Raw genomic sequence first — 20,862 nt, forward strand, 5'->3', positions numbered from 1 at the left:
CCAAAGCAGCTGCTTTGGGCCTCACATTTGGAAGGGCCCCAAAAATAACAATTAGTTAGAGGCACCTCCGATAAAAACTTAAGAAAAATTAAAGCCCAACCAAACCCAGTTTTACCTACTGTAACCATTGTTGCAAGCCCTTTCTTTGTTAAGAAGGGTGACATAAATTAAGGCCAGCGCTTTGGGGAAAGCTAAATAGTTTCCGGGGTTTGAAATTTTAAAGGGAATATGCAAAATTTTGAAAAGTTTCCGGGGAAACATATTTTATGGGGAATATGGCTCAAAATAAAAAACTCTCCCCCTCACCTCCCTCCACCTCACCTCCCTCCACCTCATCTTCTCTCTCTTCTCCGATAGGTCGCCGGTCGGAAAATTTTCCGGCCGGCGACCATGAAATTTTTTTTTTTCTCTCACATCTCTCTCTCTCTAAACTCCGGCGAAGGGGGTTTCCCTTCGCCGGAGTTCCGGTCTGTTGAAGAACAGACCGGAACTGGTCTGTTCTTCAACAGACCGGATCTGGTCTGTTCTTCAATAGACCGGAACTGGTCTGTTGAAGAACAGACCGGACTGGTCTGTTCTTCAACAGACCAGTTCCGGTCTGTTCTTCAACAGACCGGAACTCCGGCGAAGGGAAACCCCCTTCGCCGGAGTTTAGAGAGAGAGAGAGAGATGAGAGAATTTTTTTTTTTTTTTTCATGGTCGCCGGCCGGAAAATTTTCCGGCCGGCGACCTATCGGAGAAGAGAGAGAGAAGATGAGGTGGAGAGAGAAGCTGAGGTGGAGGGAGAGAAGTGAGGTGGAGAGAGAGAGCTGAGGTGGAGAAGCTATTTTGCTTTCCCCCTAAATAAAATTGTCAAACAAAATTGACCAATTTTTGACCAAGTCTTCACACCCCGGAAACTATTTAGCTTTCCCCAAAGCGCTGGCCTAAATTAAAGTATGGGGCCCACAAAAGAATCTAAAACCCAAGTTTAACCTCATACTCCAACCCACCTAAAAGTTTAAAAACCCTACAATACTCATTTTGGTGATATAATACTTTTTTTCGCTTATATTTTTTCTCTTTCTATCAATTTTTTCTCTAAACTCTACCGTAGTTCTTTCTTTTTGTTATTTTATAATTATTTCTTTTTATTCTTCTTTTTTCTTCTATTTTTTCGGTTAATTATATTTGAAGTTAACTAAAAAAATTTATTTTTATAATTGTATGTCTCTTCAACTACTTATAAGGTATGTTTTAAAATCTATTTCTTTAAATCTTATTTTCTTCAATACAACAAATAAGTATTCACAGTCATAATTTAATTGTTACTTGGTAACTGTTATATTCGATTTTTAACTACATATTTTTGTTACATCGGTAATTTATAGAATTGTATTATTCAATTCGAATATTGGTGTTTGATTTAAATGTAATTCCTCTTTTTTAGATTCAAATTCTTTTTATTGTACTTCAATTATTCAATTGAAAATAGTACGAAAATGACGCGTACACATCAATCATGACATGCTAAATGAGAAAAGAGAAATAGGTTAGGAAATTAACGAAGTCTCAAGAAGGTTCCACAAACAGATACTTTGTGAAAGTTGTAGCACCCGAAAATTCTACAATGGGTGGTTCTAGTGTAGATTGGATCTTCTTATACAAGATATAGTTCAGATTTATGATATTTGTGCTTCTTCATCTTAATTTATCTGTTACCGCAAAAAAAAAACTAGTGTAAAGGGGCCCCAAATTTTTTCTCCGCTTTAGGCCTCCCAACTACTTGGGCCGGCCCTGCTAAAGAGACAATATCAGATTAAAACTAGAAGTTATTTTTGTTGTTCCTTTTAGGAATCTAATATTACATTGAAAACTAATGAAGAATTTTCATGAAAAATAATATAAACTTATCCGGCTCTTTACTCTCTGAAAGTCAAACACTACTTTATTAACCCACTAGGTATTCTCTTGGGTCATTTGCAAAGCAATGCATTGAGTTCGTGTGATTGTCCTTAAACATATAGTTTACTATCTCAACTAGGCTTAGCAACATGAACTGTTGGATTCTTTTTAAAACTAACTGTCGGGTTTCATCAACCCAAAAGGTTGATGTAAATTAATTGGATATGAAGTGAGTGCGGGTATAAGTAAGTGTGCGAGTAGAGGTTTTAATCCATGGCCGCCTAGCAAAATTTGCCGGGTTGGGCGGGTTCGGACTCCTGGGCATAACTTCCACCCGAGTAATCTTGCCCATAAGAGAGAGAGAGACAACCCAGGAGCCCAAAGTGAAAGAGAAGTATTTAGAGACTTCGAGAAATCATTGGAGACGTAGTAGGTCTTCTTGTCAATGGACAACAAACACTGTGATGGTAGAGAGAGAAAGAAAGAAGAGTGACAAAAACTGACTGGTAACACTCTTCTGGTAAAGATTAGAGAGAGAGAGAGAGAGAGATTGGAGATAGATGTCTAGTGAGAAGAAGAATAGTAGCAGAAGTAGAACCATCAAATTGTTCTGTCCATCTCTATCAAAGTTGATTCCTTGGGTAGTTACTTCAGAAGATCAAAAATTGGATTTAGGTTCAATTGCTACTACATTTGGACTTGAACCATCAACCCTAAAACTCAATGGTCACTTTATTAGCAGAGGAGTTGATTTTATTTCTTCCTCTGTTACTTGGAAATCCCTTCTTTCTTTCTTCTCTTCTAGAGGTCTTTCTACTGGTACCAACGATCATGGAGCTCTTATTGTCGACGGCAAAATCTGTAAACCTGGAATCAAGAGTAAGTCTCATCTCTCTCTATCGTATTGGTTTCTGAGCTTAACTCTCTTCTTCTTGTGTTTGATTAATGGGTACTATTATAGTAGGGCTCTGTTTTCTCATTTAGTACCATTCTTGCAACTTTCTTGAAAACCCTAACTTCAAATTCTGAATCAGTTTTGTTTCAAACTTCTAATTCTAATGAATTTCTGTTTTATTAATGAAATTGGATCATACCCATTACTTTTTCACCATTATATTGATGAATTTTGATATACCCACAAGCTGCTTCCAAACAATTGGTGGTGACAATGGTGCTGGAAGTTCTGCCATTGTTAATGGTGTAATAACCTAGTAGCTCTAAAAGAGCAGCTAATTGCTTGTAAAGCTGAAACCTTTGGAGTTGGGCCCTAATATGTGTTGATATAGTGTCTGAAAAAGGATGCCCATCTTTAAGTTTATGACATAGATTGAACCTAATTTTCTATTTCTAACAGGGATGATGAGTTCTTCTGAAATTGGAAATGGGGATCATCGAACAAGCGACTGCAATAACCGTTCGGTCGATAGGAATCCAGAGGTAGAGGATTTCAACATGCTCAAGAAGAGAAAGATTAAAGGAGGTAACTTAGGTACTTTAACCATGTGGTTTTATAAACATGTACTTTACCCACTTGAATTATTGATCGACGAATGATATTTGGCATCATATAATAATGTTAGGTATATTAAAATGAGATGGTTTCTTGTTATGGTTTTTAATGGCTAAAAGATGGAAGGATTGAAGATCTTGTTAAAGCTAGAATGATGAATAATGCATTCTTTGGCTCTAGTTAGAATGCTTGTAAGCTAAAATGTCTGTCATAGTTCACATGCTTGTCGAAAGATTCGAACATCTTAGCTTACTTTCATGAACTCTAATAGGTGATTCTTTTGGAGAAGGAGATAACCTTGGCGATCATGAAGATACTGAATACAATGGCATTGGTGTGAAGAGAAAGGCATCAACGGGAGATATTATCAACCCATTCAAGAAGAAAAAAAACGAACGAAAACAACTCAGGTATGTTGACACGAACAACTATTTGCATTCCTTGAACCACATACCTTCACTTGTGATGCATTACCCGGTTGCTCCACTGGGGATATTATAGCATCATATTGGTTCTCCTAATATTTAGGAACCCCAAGCTTTAACATCTACTCGAGCAAGAGGAGTTTATTTCATAATCCTATTTTTCGACTTGAACAAATTTGAGTCTATAGTTTGATGACCTTGGGTAGAAAGATACTAGAAAGAAACCCAAACGAACCATCCAGACGAGTCAGACATCACAAATCAGAGAAAAATAAATTGTCTGAAATCCGACTCAGGTCCATTCAGAGATCGAAAGCTGATTTAAGAGAAAAGACACACCACCTAACATAAGAACATCCTAGAACTCAAGAATTCGAAATCGAGGGGGTGACACTTTTTACCAATAAATAGAGAGAAACTGAAATTGTAAGAAATGTTTTCTTCTTTTGCATAACATTGTTTGTGTTCTTGGAATTTTCCAGGGAGCAAACCCGAACTTCTTAGACCATCTTCAAGTTTCAGGTCAGCTTGCAGCGGCATCAACAGGAGTCTGAAGAGGCTGAGAGTTGATGAGATGATCTTGACCGCTCCTTCCAAAAGAAGCAGATAAAATGTCTTGTGCAATTTCCTTTTCACTCCGTTCCTATCTCCGGTTTTGTTTTTCTTTTTTTAAGGTGTTGTATAGTAGAGCTGTTCAATTCTCAAACAAAAGAAAGCAGGGTTGATTGTAACTTCTATTCTATTGGCCTTCACTCTTTTCTTAATGTTAAATTCAAAAGGAAGTACGCAAACAGTTCGAAGTTGAAGATAATTTATATGTAATGTCAACGCTCTCCCTCCTCCCTCTGCCTGTTGACATCTGATGGTGTCCTTCTGAATAGCTGTCTTTTTGTCGACCTTTTTCCGCAACAAACTTATGATAGAAAATATTAGTTTGTGAACATTAAGTTAAGAAACATGAATTCTATGATTCCAACAGGCAGAAGGGAAAAGAGACAATAGAGAGGTATCAACATAAATTAAAGTAGTTGCCAGCTGAACAAAGTTACTTGATTTTCAAAAAGTTCCATCCTCCTTCACTAAACCCATTTTCAGTAATAAGATCAAGTGAGACTAACTATTCATAGATTTTACATGCAAACTTAGTTTATCATACTCCAAGACAACTTCACCAGCAAGTTTGTAGCAGTATTTTCCTTCTACATAGTCAGCACAAAAGCACACAGCAGTGTCCATCTCAACTATCTTCATTCTATGTTTCCATTGAATCCAACGCCAAACGTATCTTCTTCCTGGGACCCTGAAACGAAAACACTCAAGATCAGAGTTATGCAATCATTTTTATTTTTAGTACTTTTGATACCAGGTGTCCCTAAGTTTTGCTTCGGAGTCCAGCAGTCGAGAGTTCTGGCGGGGGTAAAAGGCATCTCTTTTGAAACTTATAAAAAGTGTTTTCAGTTAAGAGATATTCTAGGTGATGTGATTCTTTTTTTTTTGAAAACTGTGTGATTCTTCACTATACAAACATTTGGTGAAGGGCGAAAGATGCAAAAGTCGTGAAAAGTGAGAAATTAAGAGGTGGACAGTACCATGGGCATTCCTAGAGCCTTGAGATCATCGTCAGTCATGGCTAACAGAGCAGTCATATCTATCTGCAGAAACATTAGGAATATGTTTAAGCCATACAAATCCCTATATAGGTCATTTAAACAGAAAGATGATAAACTATCTTACTTCCTCTGCTTGAAATGTAATTTGATACTTCTCTAGACCCAAAGACTGAAGAAATCCGTCCACGGTATTGCCCTGAAAAGTTACAACTTTAGTTTAAAACAAGCATTGAGCTCAATAACAGATAGATCTATGCATGCAGATAGTGTGTAGAGCTTATAGATGAACAGAAGTGGGGAAAAAGGAGAAAAGATGCATCGAGGGAGACATAACCTATTTTTCATGTACCGACTCAAGCCAACTGAAATATATGGACAATTAAGACAGTACTGTTTTTAGCTTACATGTTTTTCAGGCTAACATTAGAAACCTTGAACTTCGTGTTCATAACCTAATAAGCAAAACGCTGACCAGTGAAAACCTCGTCCATGTTCGGCAGTGCAAAACATTATGCTTTAATAGACCCACTAGCTGAATAAACACGAATAAGGAATTTGCTTATTGGGGAACCGGTAAATGGAGCAAGAAAACTGTTACTGGTTTGACCTGATTACTCACCAAACAGCTCTTTCAAAAGGTTAGAATGGGAAAACCGTAAAATCTTAGAATTCATGTTGTACTACTAATGAGACCTAGTCAGATTAGAATAGTACTGTATTTGACAAACACAAGGAGTGCATTTCCCATGATAATGTTGTAAAGGTCGAAGGAAAGCAAACCAAAAGCCAGGATACTTCTACCTTCTGCTGTGACTTCTTCCTTAAAGGAGCCGAATTGGCTACCTTCTTGGTCTCTGCAGTAACCACTTCACTTGGAGCACTTCTAGTAGCTTTAGCGGCCTCTCTAACCCGCTTTGGCTTTGGCATATCAACGTTAGCTGGCTGTGAATGCATAGACCCTGATAGTATTTCACGCAGATCTTGGCGACCTGCTCCTGAAGAGCTCTTTCCACTTCGATTAATTTGTGGCTGAACCTTCTTCTGGAGCTTCAGTCGGAGATCTCCAGCGCGAACTTTTGGATCTTCAAATGCCACCAACAGAGAAATTCATGACAGCGAACACATAATCTGAAGTTAGATTTTCATATTTAAGCTGATACAACAGTATCGAATTTACTACATACTTGATGTCTGGGGTTCTTCATCGTCCTCGTAAAGATCGTGCTTCCATTGGCTATCATGTTCACGCTGCCTGCAAAGAAGAAACCACATAAGCATTAGCAAAGAAATACTACATCTAACAGTGTAAGCATTAGCAAAAAATTACCACATATAAGTATCTAATGGTCTGAGCAATTTTAATTCAAAGATTAAAATCTCTCTCTCTTTTCTAGAAAGGTGAATGAATATATTTACTAGAACAAGTTTTACAAGGATAAATTCCAGAATATACTCCGATAGAAAATTGGTAAAGAACTCAAAAAAACAGGATAACTCCCCGTCAAGATGTCCTTAATGTTGACTCTCAATCATAGGCATTAGGCAATACTTCGAAAAAGAGAGATTTGTCCTCAGCTCTTCCCAATCAAATAGGTAGCCCGAATAAAACATATAGTAATATCGCAATTTACACTTATTATTTATTATAGCTTGATTCAACAACCTCATAATGGTCCAGAAAACCGCATGGGGGATCGATTTCAACTGAATGTGTTCTGTATAATTGAAAGACCTTTCAAGAAACGCATTGAAACGCTACTGGAACACAATCAGACCTCCTAATGTCAACAAAAAACCGTTTCCTACTAAAACGTCGCAAAGTCAAACAGAACACTTCAAAAGTTTGAAGTACGAGTTTGAATAACAGGAGTAGCTAGGAGAAAAAGAAAATAAGGTTGTCTCGTGCATTCTTCTACTATTACAATTTATTGAATTGTTTGTGTATAACGTTGATAATTAAGAGTATGTTGATGGTCTTACAATAACGTGACGAGTTCCACTGATACATGGGCTACTAATACGTCACGAGCTCACCATAACTTTAGACTACTTTGATGGTCTACCAATTTAGAACCTACACTTTTTTTTCTATATTTGATTCGCGAACACAATGAATAACTATAAGTCACAGGTAACTGGCTGTGTTTGCAAACCCTTTTCACTTTGACAATCTACAACTTTCGACCCGTTCGAGCTCTAATCATGGTAAGCCGAACAACCCCAAACTCTCAAATCCAAACTCTCGAACCCAAATTTTCGAACCCAAACTCTTGAACGAGACTCTAAAACAGTCATGTTATTTGGGTAATTTCATGATTAGAGATAATTCACTTCAGAATTTCACCAATACACTTTTTTTTCAGGCAAAAAAGGTAAAATCAAGTTGATTACCAAAACCCTTGAGAGAAACCCCACAAGTACCAAAATCAAACTCAAAGGCATGAAATACCTAATATCCTTCATTAATATCAATGTTGTTAAGGAAATGGAATCGAATAAACTATCAAACCCTTGACAAGAACTAAAATTAAAGATATAAAATGGCAGAAAGAAAGAAAAGAAGAAACCTTTTGTTGTTAGATTGTCTGGTTCTGCCAAACCCGTCTTCAGAATCGCCATTAAGACGCTCTTTCACGGATCTCTTGTTACTCGATGTGACCTGATCGGCATACATGATGGGATATCAACTGTACTCGAATTAGGGTTCTTTGAAGATCAGAAAGTAAAGATCTGATGAGTTTCCGGGAAAGGGTTGGATTTAGGAGGGAAAACCAGAGAAGAGAGGTGGGGTGTTTGGGGAGTAGTGGTGGGAGTAAATGGGATCCGATAGTGGTTTAGAAGGTCCTTGTAGGGGAACAAATAAATTTTCACCTACAAATTTTTGGGTGGAAATAAAAAAATATATATATTTTTCGTTTCTTCCAAACGTCATTCATCCAGTATATATTTTCAGTCTTTTTTCGTCCATCATCCCCTCCCACTTCCACCGTCAACTCCAGAGATCTCCATCATCGACGACCTCCACCATCAACTCTGTTGGTCTCCTCTTCTTGTCTCTCTCTCTCTCTTCTTCTTCCTTCTTCCTTCTTCCTTTTCTCTTCTCATCTTTCTTCTCGTTTTCTAAGTTTCGGCGAAAGAGAGCCCCTTCGTCGGAACTTCGTCTGGTTTCCCAGACAAAGAGTTACGAAAAAGGGTCCTATCCTCAACCAGAACTTGGAGACGAATTGAGAGGAAAGTAAAGAGTCATGGAGGGAGAGAAGGATATATAGTGAGACAGAAAAGAGAGACAGGGATTGTGGTCGTCAACGGTCATCGAACATCGATTGAGAACCCGCCGGCAACCCTCTGTCGGCGACATGAGAAAGGGTGTGTTTGGCTCCATTTTTTTGTTTTTCCATCCTTTCAAATTTTATTCCTCGAAAACTTTTCTTATTTCTCAAAACATCTCAAGCACCTCCAAAGGTAATAACAAGTTAACGTTGTAATTTTTTCTGGTACGAGCCAAGTTTTGATTCTTAATAAAAGTAGAAATTCATGATTTATTGAATTTAGTTACCGAGGATAAGATTATATGAATCCCGAATTTAGTTGCTTAGAGAATCCAAGACTAACAAACAAGCCTTAAAGAGATTAGCATGTCTTAGTCTTGTTGGTCTAATTTCATATGTTACCCTATACAGAGATTGGTAAAATTCTTAGAAAATGATTTGTCTTTGTCGATATGAGATAGCATAAGATGCAACAGTCCTGCAATTTAACATTGGTCGCCAAAGAAATCCAAGGGAACACATCTCCCCCTAAAATTTGATCAATCCTCCATCAAGAAGAAAAACAAACACATAACTGGAAGAATTAAGCAGAAGTATCACTATAAAATCTTTCACTTGATCAAAAACTCAGATAGTCTGGATTAAGGAACTCTCAATGCTTAAATGAGTACTTACACAATTCCTTTTCTAAAGAAGGAACTGGTTATGATCCAAAAAAAGTATGAATAAGATAGTTTATGAAATAGTGGCAGCCAAATTCTTGAAAAATTACTTGCTTCTCAATGATCTTTCTACCTTATGGTTCCACCAGATATACTTGAAACCTTGCAAACTCCAGCCGATGTGGTTAGAGGAACTTCCTTGTAACGAGCGACCAGTTCGGCGTCTGTCTTCAGATCCACTTGTAGTGTCTCCCAGACCTTTTTCTTAGGGTTAAGAACACCATCAGGTTCTCCTTCAAATCCAGGAAACGTAATTCTCTCTCCCACGGCAGCTGATGCAGGTGGATCGACTAATTCAACCTGAAACCAATATTCAATAGTTTGTTAAAAAAAAACGATTTGTAATACCACTTCTTATTACAACTTTATATTCATGGCTCAAGGCAAGAAGAATCATTCCCACTGATTTTTTTTCCTGCTTGGGGCTTCATCACATATTCCCAAAGTTCAGATCATTCCAGAAATAAAAGCAATTTAAAATAGTGTTCAAGGTTTTAAAACCGTCACATCTTTTCCATTTTCATTTTGTAGAGGGTAATTTATGTTGATGAGATCATCCTCGAAAAACATGGTATACCACAAATGGTGTCAACAGATCCAAACTCCTAACTCCAATATTACTGATTAAGCTGGTACTTGGTACTTCTGTAGTAACTTTGATAAGTTTTTCGTACACACAAATACTAGACTTAACTCAAATATTATCTGTCGTCAAATTTTATGGCATGATCAAATTGATGACTATTGAAATTGAAGCTTGCGGGACTTCCAGCCAAACATATAAACAAATGGAAGAGATAAGTTGAGTCCAAGTCCTTACTTTAGAATGATCGTCATTTGAGGCGGCAAGAACCATTGCATGAGACTTAATACCCCTCATGGTTGCTGGTTTCAGGTTGCAGAGAACACAAACTTTCCGGTTCTGCACATCTCATAGTTGTTGACACGGTATTATTTATTGATTTCTTAGAAACATAACACTAGCAACATACAATGAAAAACTATTATATCTATATATATATATATACACACACACAAGTATGAAACTTCCCAAAAGGGACCATAGGGGGCAGACCTGCATTTCTTCTAGAGGAATGTACTTCACGAGGCCACTAACGACAGTCCTTGGTGCACCTTCTCCGACATCAATCTCTTCGACATAGAGGGAGTCAGCATCTGGATGTTTCTGCACTTTAGTAATGAGGCCGACACGGATGTCAAGTCTAGTAATCGAAATTTCTGCTTCAGCAGCGTTCCCAGATGTTGAGGCACCTGCAGATTTTGTAGGCTTTTGCTTCTTTCCACTTCCACTTGCTTCTGCTCAAAAACATGGAAAAGCCCTGAATAAGTACCTTGAGAGGATCAAGATAGAAATTGTAGGGAACTTTAATTGATTTCATTAAAGAAAATCAAAAGAACTTTTTTGCACAAAAATTAAGGTCTACTGATCAGCAGTTTAAGTACCACTTCCTTGTGAGAAACATAAACAAGTATGACTGGATGTGATAACTCGTGAATCATCAAAAGATTTAGAGACAAAAGATTCACTTGTTAATTTGTCTTTATTTTTACTTCCTTATTTCGAACTCTACGACTAAGTCAAACGAAAAAAAATGGTAACTCCCCATTCTATATACGATGGTAGTGAGAAAATAAAACAAATTGGAGGCCTGATCAAGAAAATCACTTTTTCATAAAATGTGAACAAACCAGATGTCTAATCCATTTTTTGACAATAGTAAAAAACCCGAGAAGTTATAACACAAAATAATGGGCAGAAGCATTACCTGCAAGGGTGGTTTTCTTTAGTTGGGCAGCAATCTTTTTTGAGTCTTCTTCTGCCTTGACTATTCTGTCAGCTTGACTCCCAGCAAACTTCACCCTGAAAAACTCAACTTCCTCGTCTTTCTGAGTGACAAAAGAGTTTCAGTAAGCGAACAACGAACACGGGAAAAGAAACACATACTAAAAAAGAACAGAACCGAGCAAGAAACGATCAGAACACTTGCGTACCAGTTCTTTAAACAGAGGCTCTGGTGTTCCTATTTTGTGACCAGAAGGTATGATTTCCCAAGGTCTTTTTGCTCTGTCAGTGTCTCCTTTGCGAAGAGAGAGCGGAATTTCAGGCGGCAAATTGAGCTGCTTGACTACCTAATACCATCAGAAAACAGCAGACTCACAGAATGATTAGCAAAAAAAGATGGCATAAAAGATATGGTAAGACAGTAGTATTTCACCTAGAATAAAAATATTGTAGTTACCTCAACTGAAAACGATGGCATAAAGGGTTCCAATAGAGATGCTAGAAGATACACAAGCCCGACTGAAGTTTTCATCACAATGGAACATGAAGGTAGATCTTCCTTGTAAAGTTTCCAGAATTGGCTATCCTATATAGCATTTGAAATTTTCATTCAGAGATGCACACTGAAGTTTTTTTTTCCTTTTCCTGAGAAGAATTAAACCTCAAAACAGAGAAGATAGACAAATTACTTGTAAGTAAGCATTTCCCTCACTAGAAATTGCCATTGCAGTTTTCAGTCCTTGCTTCAGTTTAACCTACATGAGAGTAGACAAGAAAATGTTATCCAAATGAAATGATGTGAAGTACTTAACTGTAACCTGATTAAAACACCTAAGATCAGCAAATCATATGCAAAGATTATGTTATGAAGACCTTATCCATTACGTCAACATATTGATCAACATATGTTCCAACTTTTTCCGCCAATGATGTGGTCAAGGAATGTGATTCAGCATTAGGAGCATCAGGGATAACAGAACCATATCCTAGTCCTGTGAAAAGAAATGCAGATTAGGGCGATGATAAGATTTGAAATTAATACAACAATTTGGAAGTACATATGAAACCAACTAACCTGTAGGTTTGGCAATAAAGCTAAGGACTCGATTAATGAAATTCCCCAAGTTGCTGAGCAACTCGCTGTTCAGTTTTATTTGCAAATCCTTCCACGTAAATAATGTATCTGATACCTAAAAATACAAGTCCAAAAGAATTTTTAGGTGTATGGCAACGGGCAGGAATCAGGAGTGAAGAATTAATACAACTAAAGAAGCAAAATGAACCACCATGTCAACAGATCTCACCTCTGGTCTATTTCTCAACAAATAGTATCTCCAGACTTCTGAAGGAATCTTTGTATCTTTTGCATCATTGCCAAAGACACCTATGCCCTTACTTTTGGAGAACTTCCCTGCAAATTTCATGCAGATAGGAAAATTAGTATCACAATGCTGTAACTTGCGAGAGTGTTTAAGCATAATATTAGGTCACTCTGTACATTTTAGTCATATCTGCACACCAAAAACAAAATTCGTTAAATAAGCAACTGCAGACCTGCTTCATAATTCAAATATTCTGTAACACTAACAGTCTTCATGAATGTCCAGTCTTCTCCAGTTCCAAAAAGAGTCGAAGGAAACATTACCTAAAATTAGAAACAACAGCAAAAATATCACATCTTTTAGCTGGAATTCTACATTGATATCATCGTTATAAGTTCTAAAGACATAACGGTGATAGACAAATGACATCTAAATATGGACTAAAGAATAGTAAGAAAAGAACAATCAGTTGAATCGAGTGAACAACTCAATAACATTAGTATGTAACTTCCTAGTAAGGCTAAATTCATCCACTTTATTTAGTGTATCTGCATAATGCAGACTGACTAGAGGAACAAAATAGACAACTCTGGAAAAGTACATATCTACAGGGTATAGCCGTAGCAACCATTCAAAGCAGGTAGCGAGAATCAAATGCAGAGAAGAATAATGTTATCAATATGAAAAGAGAAACTCCATACACAGATATATACACATAAATTACTGACAACAAGAAACTACATAAATTTATATGCCAAAAGACCATCAAGGTTTAAAAGTTAACATCTTTAGACTCGAAACCATCAAGTCATCGAGGATTTAAAAAGTGAAGAAGAATAATACGTACAGTGTGGAATGGCACATTGTCCTTTCCCATAAATTGATAAAGCTCTACGTTCTTAGGATTCTTCCACCACTTCTCCCATTCAGAAGTGTAGCTTGCAGTTATTGAAACATATCCAATAGGTGCGTCGAACCACACATAGAAAACCTGAAACACGAAATTGAATATATGCACAAAATCAATAATCCAATATTTATCCTGAATAACAAAAGCATGAAGTGTGGAATAGATAGACAATTGGGATCAAATTAAATCTAACCTTGTCTTTGTATTTCTCATGTGGAACGGGAACTCCCCACTTAAGATCTCTGGTGATACATCGTGATCTCAATCCCTCTTTTAGCCATCCCTGTGTAGCTTGAACAGCATTTTGGGTCCAGGATGTTTTATTTACTTCGATATACTTCCGCAATTTATCCTCCAGCAGAGGTAGCTCTAAGAACAAGTGATCTGTATCACGAATACGAGGACTACTTTGACATACCTGCAGTGCCCAAAGCAAAAGCAAACAGAAATCATGAAATACATAAATATGATATCAGAGAGTAATTATCGTTTACCTCCAAGACTCCATGCCGTTCAATCTTAAACTGAAAGAAAATATATAGTAATACGTAGAAGAGAAAGGCAAAAACTGGATGCAATTACTTGTAAATACTAACAAAAAATAAACAAAACCATCAAAAAATGGACCATACACCACACCTTGCATCTAGGATCCTTTAGTTCGGTTGGATTCAAAAGATTTCCACATTTCTCACACTGATCACCTCGAGCAGAGTCATAATTACAATCAGGTCGAGGACAGACACCTTCAACAAGCCGGTCAGCTAAGAAACGCTCGCATTTATCGCAGTAAAGCTGTAATTCATAGAATTCAAGGTAAACCCAAAAGTCAACAATGCATACATAGCACGTAAAATAGCAAGTCGGTAAATAAAATTTTAAACTGGGGAAGACCATAAGAGATACATCTTTAGACATAACTAATCACCTGTTGGATTGTGTTTTCGGTAAGCCAATTGTTCTCCATCAGTTTCTCGAAAATAGCTTGACAAACTTCAGTTTGCTGGGGAGAAGATGTGCGTCCAAACTTATCGAAACTTATGTCAAACCATTTATATACGTCTCTGTGAATTGCATGATATCTACAGAAGCAGATAATACCATGTTAAAAGAGTGGCAAATCTCTGAATGTGTTCATCTCATACAAATTCATATTCAATTGGTAAAAAAATACAATAAAATTGATATATTTGTATACTCAATTTATCTTCTCAACCAATCATAAACTCAATTGGCAAAACAAATAAAATAAAGTTGAAATCTTAGCATGCAAATTTAGTAGATCTAGTGATGATAAATAGACTAAATAGTACTATACTTGATTTACCTCCTCAATCAATACTAGTCAATTAAAGAACAATTCAGACTAAAAATAGAACAAGCATTGATAATTTGATATTTAACTTACTTATCACAAATCTCCTTCGGAGAACAATTCTCTTCCATGGCTTTAGTTTCAGTTGCTGTTCCATATTCATCAGTTCCACAAATATAAATCGTGTTATAACCTCGGAGACGACAGAATCGAGCGAATACATCCGCACTTAAAACACCTGAAATTGAATCAAATACCTTGTTTCATCAATTTCTACCAGATTAACAGAAATTTTTGTTCAAATCTGAAAAGACAGAGAACCGGAGCTAGAAAAAGAGAGAGAGAGAGAGAGTTACAGCCGATGATGTTTCCAAGATGAGGAACGTTATTAACGTATGGTAAAGCACTGGTAATCATAATATTTTTAGCGCCTTCGATCGGAAGTTTGGGAGGTTTGCCATCTCCGGCGGTGTCTTGATGTTCTCCCATCACTGTGTCCAATTAGGGTTTCAGAGAGAGAGAGAGAGATGGAATTTTTCTTCAGTTGAGGACAAAAAGGAAAAAACGTCGAACAGAATAGTAGCGCCAATCGTATTGCACAATAGTACTAAATTAGCGAGGGGCGCACCAAAATGGAACCTTATTGGGCTTTAGTTAAGCAAATGAGATAAACCCTAAAAATTGTAGTTGATTGATTCTTGAGGTGCGTTTGGATGATACATTATATTGTACCTTTATAGTTTGTGTTGATATGGAGTATTTTATTTTCATTAGTCTAGCTTTGAGTGTTTGGTTGCAATTTTATTTTATAGTAACTTTAAGTTGTGCCAAACAATTTTGTGGAACAAAAATTTTCCCCTTATCACATACTTCAATGTAATCTTCTCTTTGGTATCTGTTATAGAACACAGCCTAGCATTTTTACAGCAAATTTTCAACAAAATATACATTCATAATATTTTCGCTGGAGAAAATTTTAAAGATGTCTATAAATGTTAAAGGTGTCTCGCTCAAGATATAAAGTTTGTGAATGAAAGAGGGCGTATAAGAGCATCTCTAATGCAAAACTCAAAAAAATCTCAATTATTACTATTTGTCAAGTTCCAATTGAGATTATCATTCCTATGTGGCAAAAATAGAGATCTTAAATTCTTACACTTATCCAACGCAAAACTCTAAACTTGTTGTTTTACTTATGTGACATAGTAAAAGAATAATTATTTACTGGGTTATTTTCCAAATAACCCCCAACTTTGTGACCAGCTTCCTGCCTAGCCCCCTACTTTGTCAAAAATACCCAGATGGTTCCCTTTTTGAATTATCGTTATAACATCGTTAACCTGTCATCACCTCTCTCTCCTCCATCTCATCACCTCTCTCTGCCACCTCATTTTCTCGCCACCTCATCGTCTTCACCGGCAAAGGTCGTCGGCCGCCCAATTTTCCGGTCGGCTACCTTAAAACCCAAAAAAAACAATTTTTTCTCTTTCCTCTATCTCTAAAAAAAATTGTCTTCTCTCTCTCTACACACTCCGGCGAAGGGAACCCTTTGTCGGAGTACCTTGATCTGTTCAAGGAACAGACCTTGAAGGTATGTTCTTTGAACAGATCTCGATATGTTCCTTGAACAAATCTCAGTTTGTTCAAGGAACAAATCTCGGTCTGTGTCCTTGAACTGACCTACTCCGGCGAAGGGTTTCCCTTCGTCGGAGTGTGTAGAGTGGGAGAGGAGAGAAGACAAAAAAACAATTTTTTAGAGAGGGAGAGGAGTGAAGACGATGAGGTGGCGAGAAAGTGAGGTGATGAGATGGAGGAGAGAGATGTGATGACTGGTTAACGGTGTTATAACGGTAATTCAAAAAGGGGGTCATCAGGGTATATTTACGAAGTAAGGGGCTAGGCAGGAAGTTGGCCACAAAGTTGGGGGCTATTTGGGAAATAACCCTTATTTATTTTAAAAATATATGAAGACTTGGTCTCTGTTGGTTGGAATTCAATATCGATGAGTTAGACAAATAGAGATATCTCAAGAGGACACTGTAGTATCATCATACCACCCTTGACACGTCATCTTTGAGATCTTAGTTGAGTTTTGCATTGGAGATGCCCTAACATTTTTAAAAGGCACATTTAAAACTTCCCCTCTACGTAGTCTAAAAAGATTCTCATATCTTGCTCTATATCTTACAAAAAAATTCATATCTATTTTAATTTTGTAAGTAATTATATCAAATGTCAAAATACATTAGGGTCATGTTTGGCGTGTGGGAATCACGTGAGAATGGAATGTGATTTTTCGGGATCGCAATCCTGATTATTATTTGGCTCGCGAGAATTTAAGAAAAATTCTTTTCTTCAAGAAATGGGGTTCCCCCTTAAACGGGTAATAGCAAGCCCAGAGAGGGGGTGGGTTTGCGATTCCCATTCCTGGAAATGATTTGTTTTAATATTTATAGACAAAATTATCCTTAATAAATATTAGAATGACTAATATTAAAATCATTCTTCACATAATATCCCAACTAAAAAATAAAAAGCCTAGGGTTTCAACCACGACCAGAGCAATTTTTTTATCTCTCTCTCTCTCTTTAGTTTTTTGTCTTCTCTCTTGTTCTTTATTCATTCCAATCGACTTTATTACGGTTAAAAATATATATTTTTTAGCTGGGACCTTTATTTATTTTAGATAAATCTTTATATACTACTTAAATTGGTGCATCGCGGTGCCGTTTCATGTCTACACATTTGAATAGATAATACGAATTAAAATATATACAAAGTTGACGTATAATTTATGTAGTTTAAGTAAAAAAAATATTATCGGTTTCTTCACGTTGGAGACCTTTGTTAACCCAATTTTCTTTTGTCTATTGACATTCGTCTGGCTCATAATCGGGATAAAAGTGAAATAAGTTTTTTAAAAAAAAAAAAAGTCCACGGCTTTGGGGAATAAAAAAGTTCTTCGGTGAATAAAGATTTTTGTCAATATATATGACTCAAGGACATGTTTTTTTTAGTTCAAAAATTGCTTGATCAAACATTGCCCTCTAATCTTCATCTTCTTACTCCCTATCTCTCTCTCCCTCTCTTTTTCTATCTTCTCTCTCTCTCTATCGTTCTCTCCTATTGTTCTCTCTCTCCCACTGTCTCGCACCATCTATCTCTTGTTCTCCTATTCTTTCCCTCTTCTTCTCTTAGCCTTTCTCTCGATTCCCCATTGTCTATCTCTTATTATCTCTCTATTGCCCTGACTATCTATGTCTCTCGATCTCTCATTGTTTCTCAATCGACCTCTCATTTCATGCCACGAAACATTTGTTGGCCACAAACACATTTCGTGGCCATTACCATTTCGTGGTCATTACCATTCCGTGGACACAAAACATTTCGTGGTCATGAACTCTGCGATTTCCTTAGAGAAATCTATACAAATCGAAAGAGAGAGAGAGAGAGAGATACTGCGAGAAATATAGATAAAGAATGCGAGAGAAGGAGATAGAGAGGGTGATAGTGAGTTGGATAGAAGAAGAGAGGAAAAATAAGAGGTGGCAATGGTGGTCGGCACGGTGGTGATTGGAATGGAGGTGGTGGAAGTTGTTGTGGTGAAAGTGATAAAGAGGGTGAAGATTAGGGGGCAATGTTTGATCAAGTGAGTTTTTGGATTAAAATAAAATATTTCTCCGAAAATATACAAAAAGAACATGAATTCCCTGAAAAATTTATTCCCCAAGGATTACTCTTTATTCCCCAAAACCGCAATCAATCAAAAAGGTAAACTCCATTTTAGACCATTAAAGATGACGCACCAATATTTCATCAAAAAAAGAAAAAAGATGACGCACCAAAGTAGTCTTTTTTTTTTGTTGAATCAGACGCACCAAAGTAGTCTCTTTAAGATGACCAATTTTTGAAATCATTGTCTTCTAATATGGGCTCCTTTTACATTTTTCAGTTAACTTTAATAGTTGTATTTTCTTATATTTACTTTCTACCATCCATTTCAAAGTAATTCACTCTTTGTCATCTCTCTTTACTTTGTCTGACATATCGTTAGCAGTCGACTGACTATATGTTGTTGAAAAGCTCTGCAGATAAGATGTGATAAAAGAAAATTTTCTTCTTCCTGTTTCTCCTTTCATCACCTACGTCATTTTCTTTTTGTTCATCTCCTTCTATTTTCTTCCTCTGATCTCATTTCTCTCCTCACTTTCCCGTTCTGGTCAAGGGGAGTTTCACTTGGCACAACAACAAAGTGAGAGACGGAATGAAAGAAAGAGAGAATTGACGGTGGATAGGTGGTGGAGGAGGTGGTCGATCAACGATAGTAGTGGAAGGAAGAAGAACAATTATTTTCTTCACTCCGTAGCGTCAAGAGAATTAGTTGTCGACAAGTGCTTAGATGTTTATCAACGAAATTGCCATTGAAAAAAATGAATAAGGTGAAAATTGAATTACTTTGAATCAGAATTAAAAAATAAAACCAGTTAAAATAGACTAACAAAAAATAAAAATAAAAACCATCCAAAGACCCATTTTGATAAATACAATATTCTTATCAAATAAAAAATGTCAAACCATATCTATCTATCTATCTATGGTTGAAAAACATTGTTGTTGTTCCCGATTAAATATTTTAAGTAACTATACTTTTTTCCTCATAAAAAAGAAAGAAAGTATAGTTACTTTTTTTTTTGATGAGATTAAGTAACTATACTTAGAGCATTTCCAATGCAAGACTCAATCTTACATTCTTAAGTGCTACCTAGGACTTTAGAGTTTTTTTTGAGAAAAAACTTCTCCAATGCAAAACTCAATTGAGATCTTAAGATGATGTGGAAGCATTAAATTTTAAGATGTCTCATGATGTAGAAACGCAGCGGAATTAAAAGAGATGAATAATTAAATAAGAACGATGAAAATAAAGATCAAATAACTCTAAATAATAAACTTGATTAAAACTTCAATGGGGTTTTTCTCTCAATCTGAGAATAATAGACAAACTAGATATCCTTTTATAGGATTCTGGACTTTCCTAGATAGACTTGAATTAGACTTTCTAAATAATTAAATACTGCAACTGCCTAAATAACTTGGACTCAAATATGAACCTTTCCAATTATTGGAAATATTAAAATAGCATAATTCCTAAACCCAAATTAATTAATAATCATACTAAAATAAGGACTTCCTAATTCTACTCTCTCTGGCCGGTTGGTCCATGACCGGGTCCGGTCATGGAAATAGTCTCCACGCCGGGTGCCCCTGCATCATCTCAACTAGAAACTCTATTTTTGAGATCTCTTTTGAGAGTCTTAAGTGTCTTAGTCATCAAATTTAATTTTTGGACCAATAAAAAGCCTTTCTTTCTCAACCACTTTTTTATATTAAATGTATGTGTGACATGTATCTCTATTAGAGTTTTTTAGAGTGTTGCATTGGAGAAGGACTTGAATTAGAGACACTCAAGTTAGCCACATAGGAAAGAGAATCTCAATTGAGACTCAACACATAAGCCAATTAATGTTTTTTTTGAATTTTACATTGGAGATGCTCTTAGAGCAACTCCAATGTATAGGGGCTGGGGCTCCCAAATTCAAATTTGGGAGCCCCAGCCCCTAAGCCCCATAACTTCAACCCGGGAGCCCCGGGGCTGGGCTCCCGGTGGGGCTGGGACCCCCTCAGCCCGGGCTCCCAAATGGGAGTCCGGGCTGAGGGGCTCCCAGCCCCTAATGTGACCATTGGGGTGTTCCCAACGGCCACATTTGGGGTGGATTCCCTAAAAAGGGAATCCACCCCACTTTGTTTTATTTTTTTTAATTTTTTTTTTAAATTGATTTTTTTTATTTTGTTATTATTTTAAGTACTTCTTTTTCTAAGTATTTTTTTTTATTTTTTAATTTTTTGTGTTTATCTTTTTGTTTTTATCTCGACGGAAGAATATCACATTTTAATTCATAATCGAAATCTAATAATCTATAGTCGAAATTTAAAATCAAAATTTTGCACACGTATATTATTTTGATTTGAGAGCCCCGGTTGGGAGCCCGACATTGGAATTGAGACAAAGTCCCGGGGTTCCCGAAATTCAAGG

At 36.6% G+C, this 20,862-nt stretch overlaps 3 protein-coding genes across 4 annotated transcripts; 1 reads left to right on the plus strand and 2 right to left on the minus strand.

Annotated features, from left to right (window-relative positions):
* Positions 1-2,264: 2,264 nt before the first annotated feature.
* Positions 2,265-4,610, plus strand: LOC147555510 (amino acid-ligase). Of its 2 annotated transcripts, none has more exons than XM_086663122.1 (4): positions 2,265-2,763; positions 3,239-3,373; positions 3,666-3,804; positions 4,302-4,610. In XM_086663122.1, exons 1-4 carry the CDS (start codon positions 2,445-2,447, stop codon positions 4,321-4,323), a joined length of 615 nt encoding a protein of 204 aa, XP_086519248.1. In that variant the 5' UTR covers positions 2,265-2,444; the 3' UTR covers positions 4,324-4,610. The 2 variants fall into 2 exon arrangements, with proteins under 2 accessions (XP_086519248.1, XP_086519249.1); XM_086663123.1 differs by having other exon boundaries at positions 3,239-3,364.
* A 210-nt stretch (positions 4,611-4,820) lies between these two features.
* On the minus strand, positions 4,821-8,488 carry LOC147555511 (Sterile alpha motif (SAM) domain-containing protein). Its single transcript, XM_086663121.1, has 6 exons — positions 7,997-8,488; positions 6,614-6,681; positions 6,231-6,511; positions 5,554-5,625; positions 5,409-5,471; positions 4,821-5,119 (listed from the first exon to the last, which is right to left on the minus strand). Exons 1-6 carry the CDS (start codon positions 8,101-8,103, stop codon positions 5,072-5,074), a joined length of 639 nt encoding a protein of 212 aa, XP_086519247.1. The 5' UTR covers positions 8,104-8,488; the 3' UTR covers positions 4,821-5,071.
* Positions 8,489-9,300: 812 nt separating this feature from the next.
* On the minus strand, positions 9,301-15,664 carry LOC147555512 (methionine-tRNA ligase, putative / methionyl-tRNA synthetase, putative / MetRS). Its single transcript, XM_086663124.1, has 17 exons — positions 15,128-15,664; positions 14,865-15,009; positions 14,385-14,538; positions 14,096-14,251; positions 13,650-13,874; positions 13,394-13,537; positions 12,779-12,869; positions 12,529-12,635; positions 12,300-12,414; positions 12,098-12,216; positions 11,914-11,979; positions 11,682-11,810; positions 11,434-11,571; positions 11,208-11,328; positions 10,496-10,737; positions 10,241-10,342; positions 9,301-9,720 (listed from the first exon to the last, which is right to left on the minus strand). The coding sequence occupies exons 1-17, from the start codon at positions 15,258-15,260 to the stop codon at positions 9,490-9,492; spliced, it is 2,418 nt and encodes an 805-aa protein (XP_086519250.1). The 5' UTR covers positions 15,261-15,664; the 3' UTR covers positions 9,301-9,489.
* Between the last annotated feature and the right edge of the window lie 5,198 nt (positions 15,665-20,862).

Source organism: Eschscholzia californica, unplaced genomic scaffold (assembly GCF_041429995.1).
Source record: "Eschscholzia californica isolate CP2 unplaced genomic scaffold, dmEscCali1.0.p SCAF_2, whole genome shotgun sequence".
Taxonomy (NCBI): domain Eukaryota; kingdom Viridiplantae; phylum Streptophyta; class Magnoliopsida; order Ranunculales; family Papaveraceae; genus Eschscholzia; species Eschscholzia californica.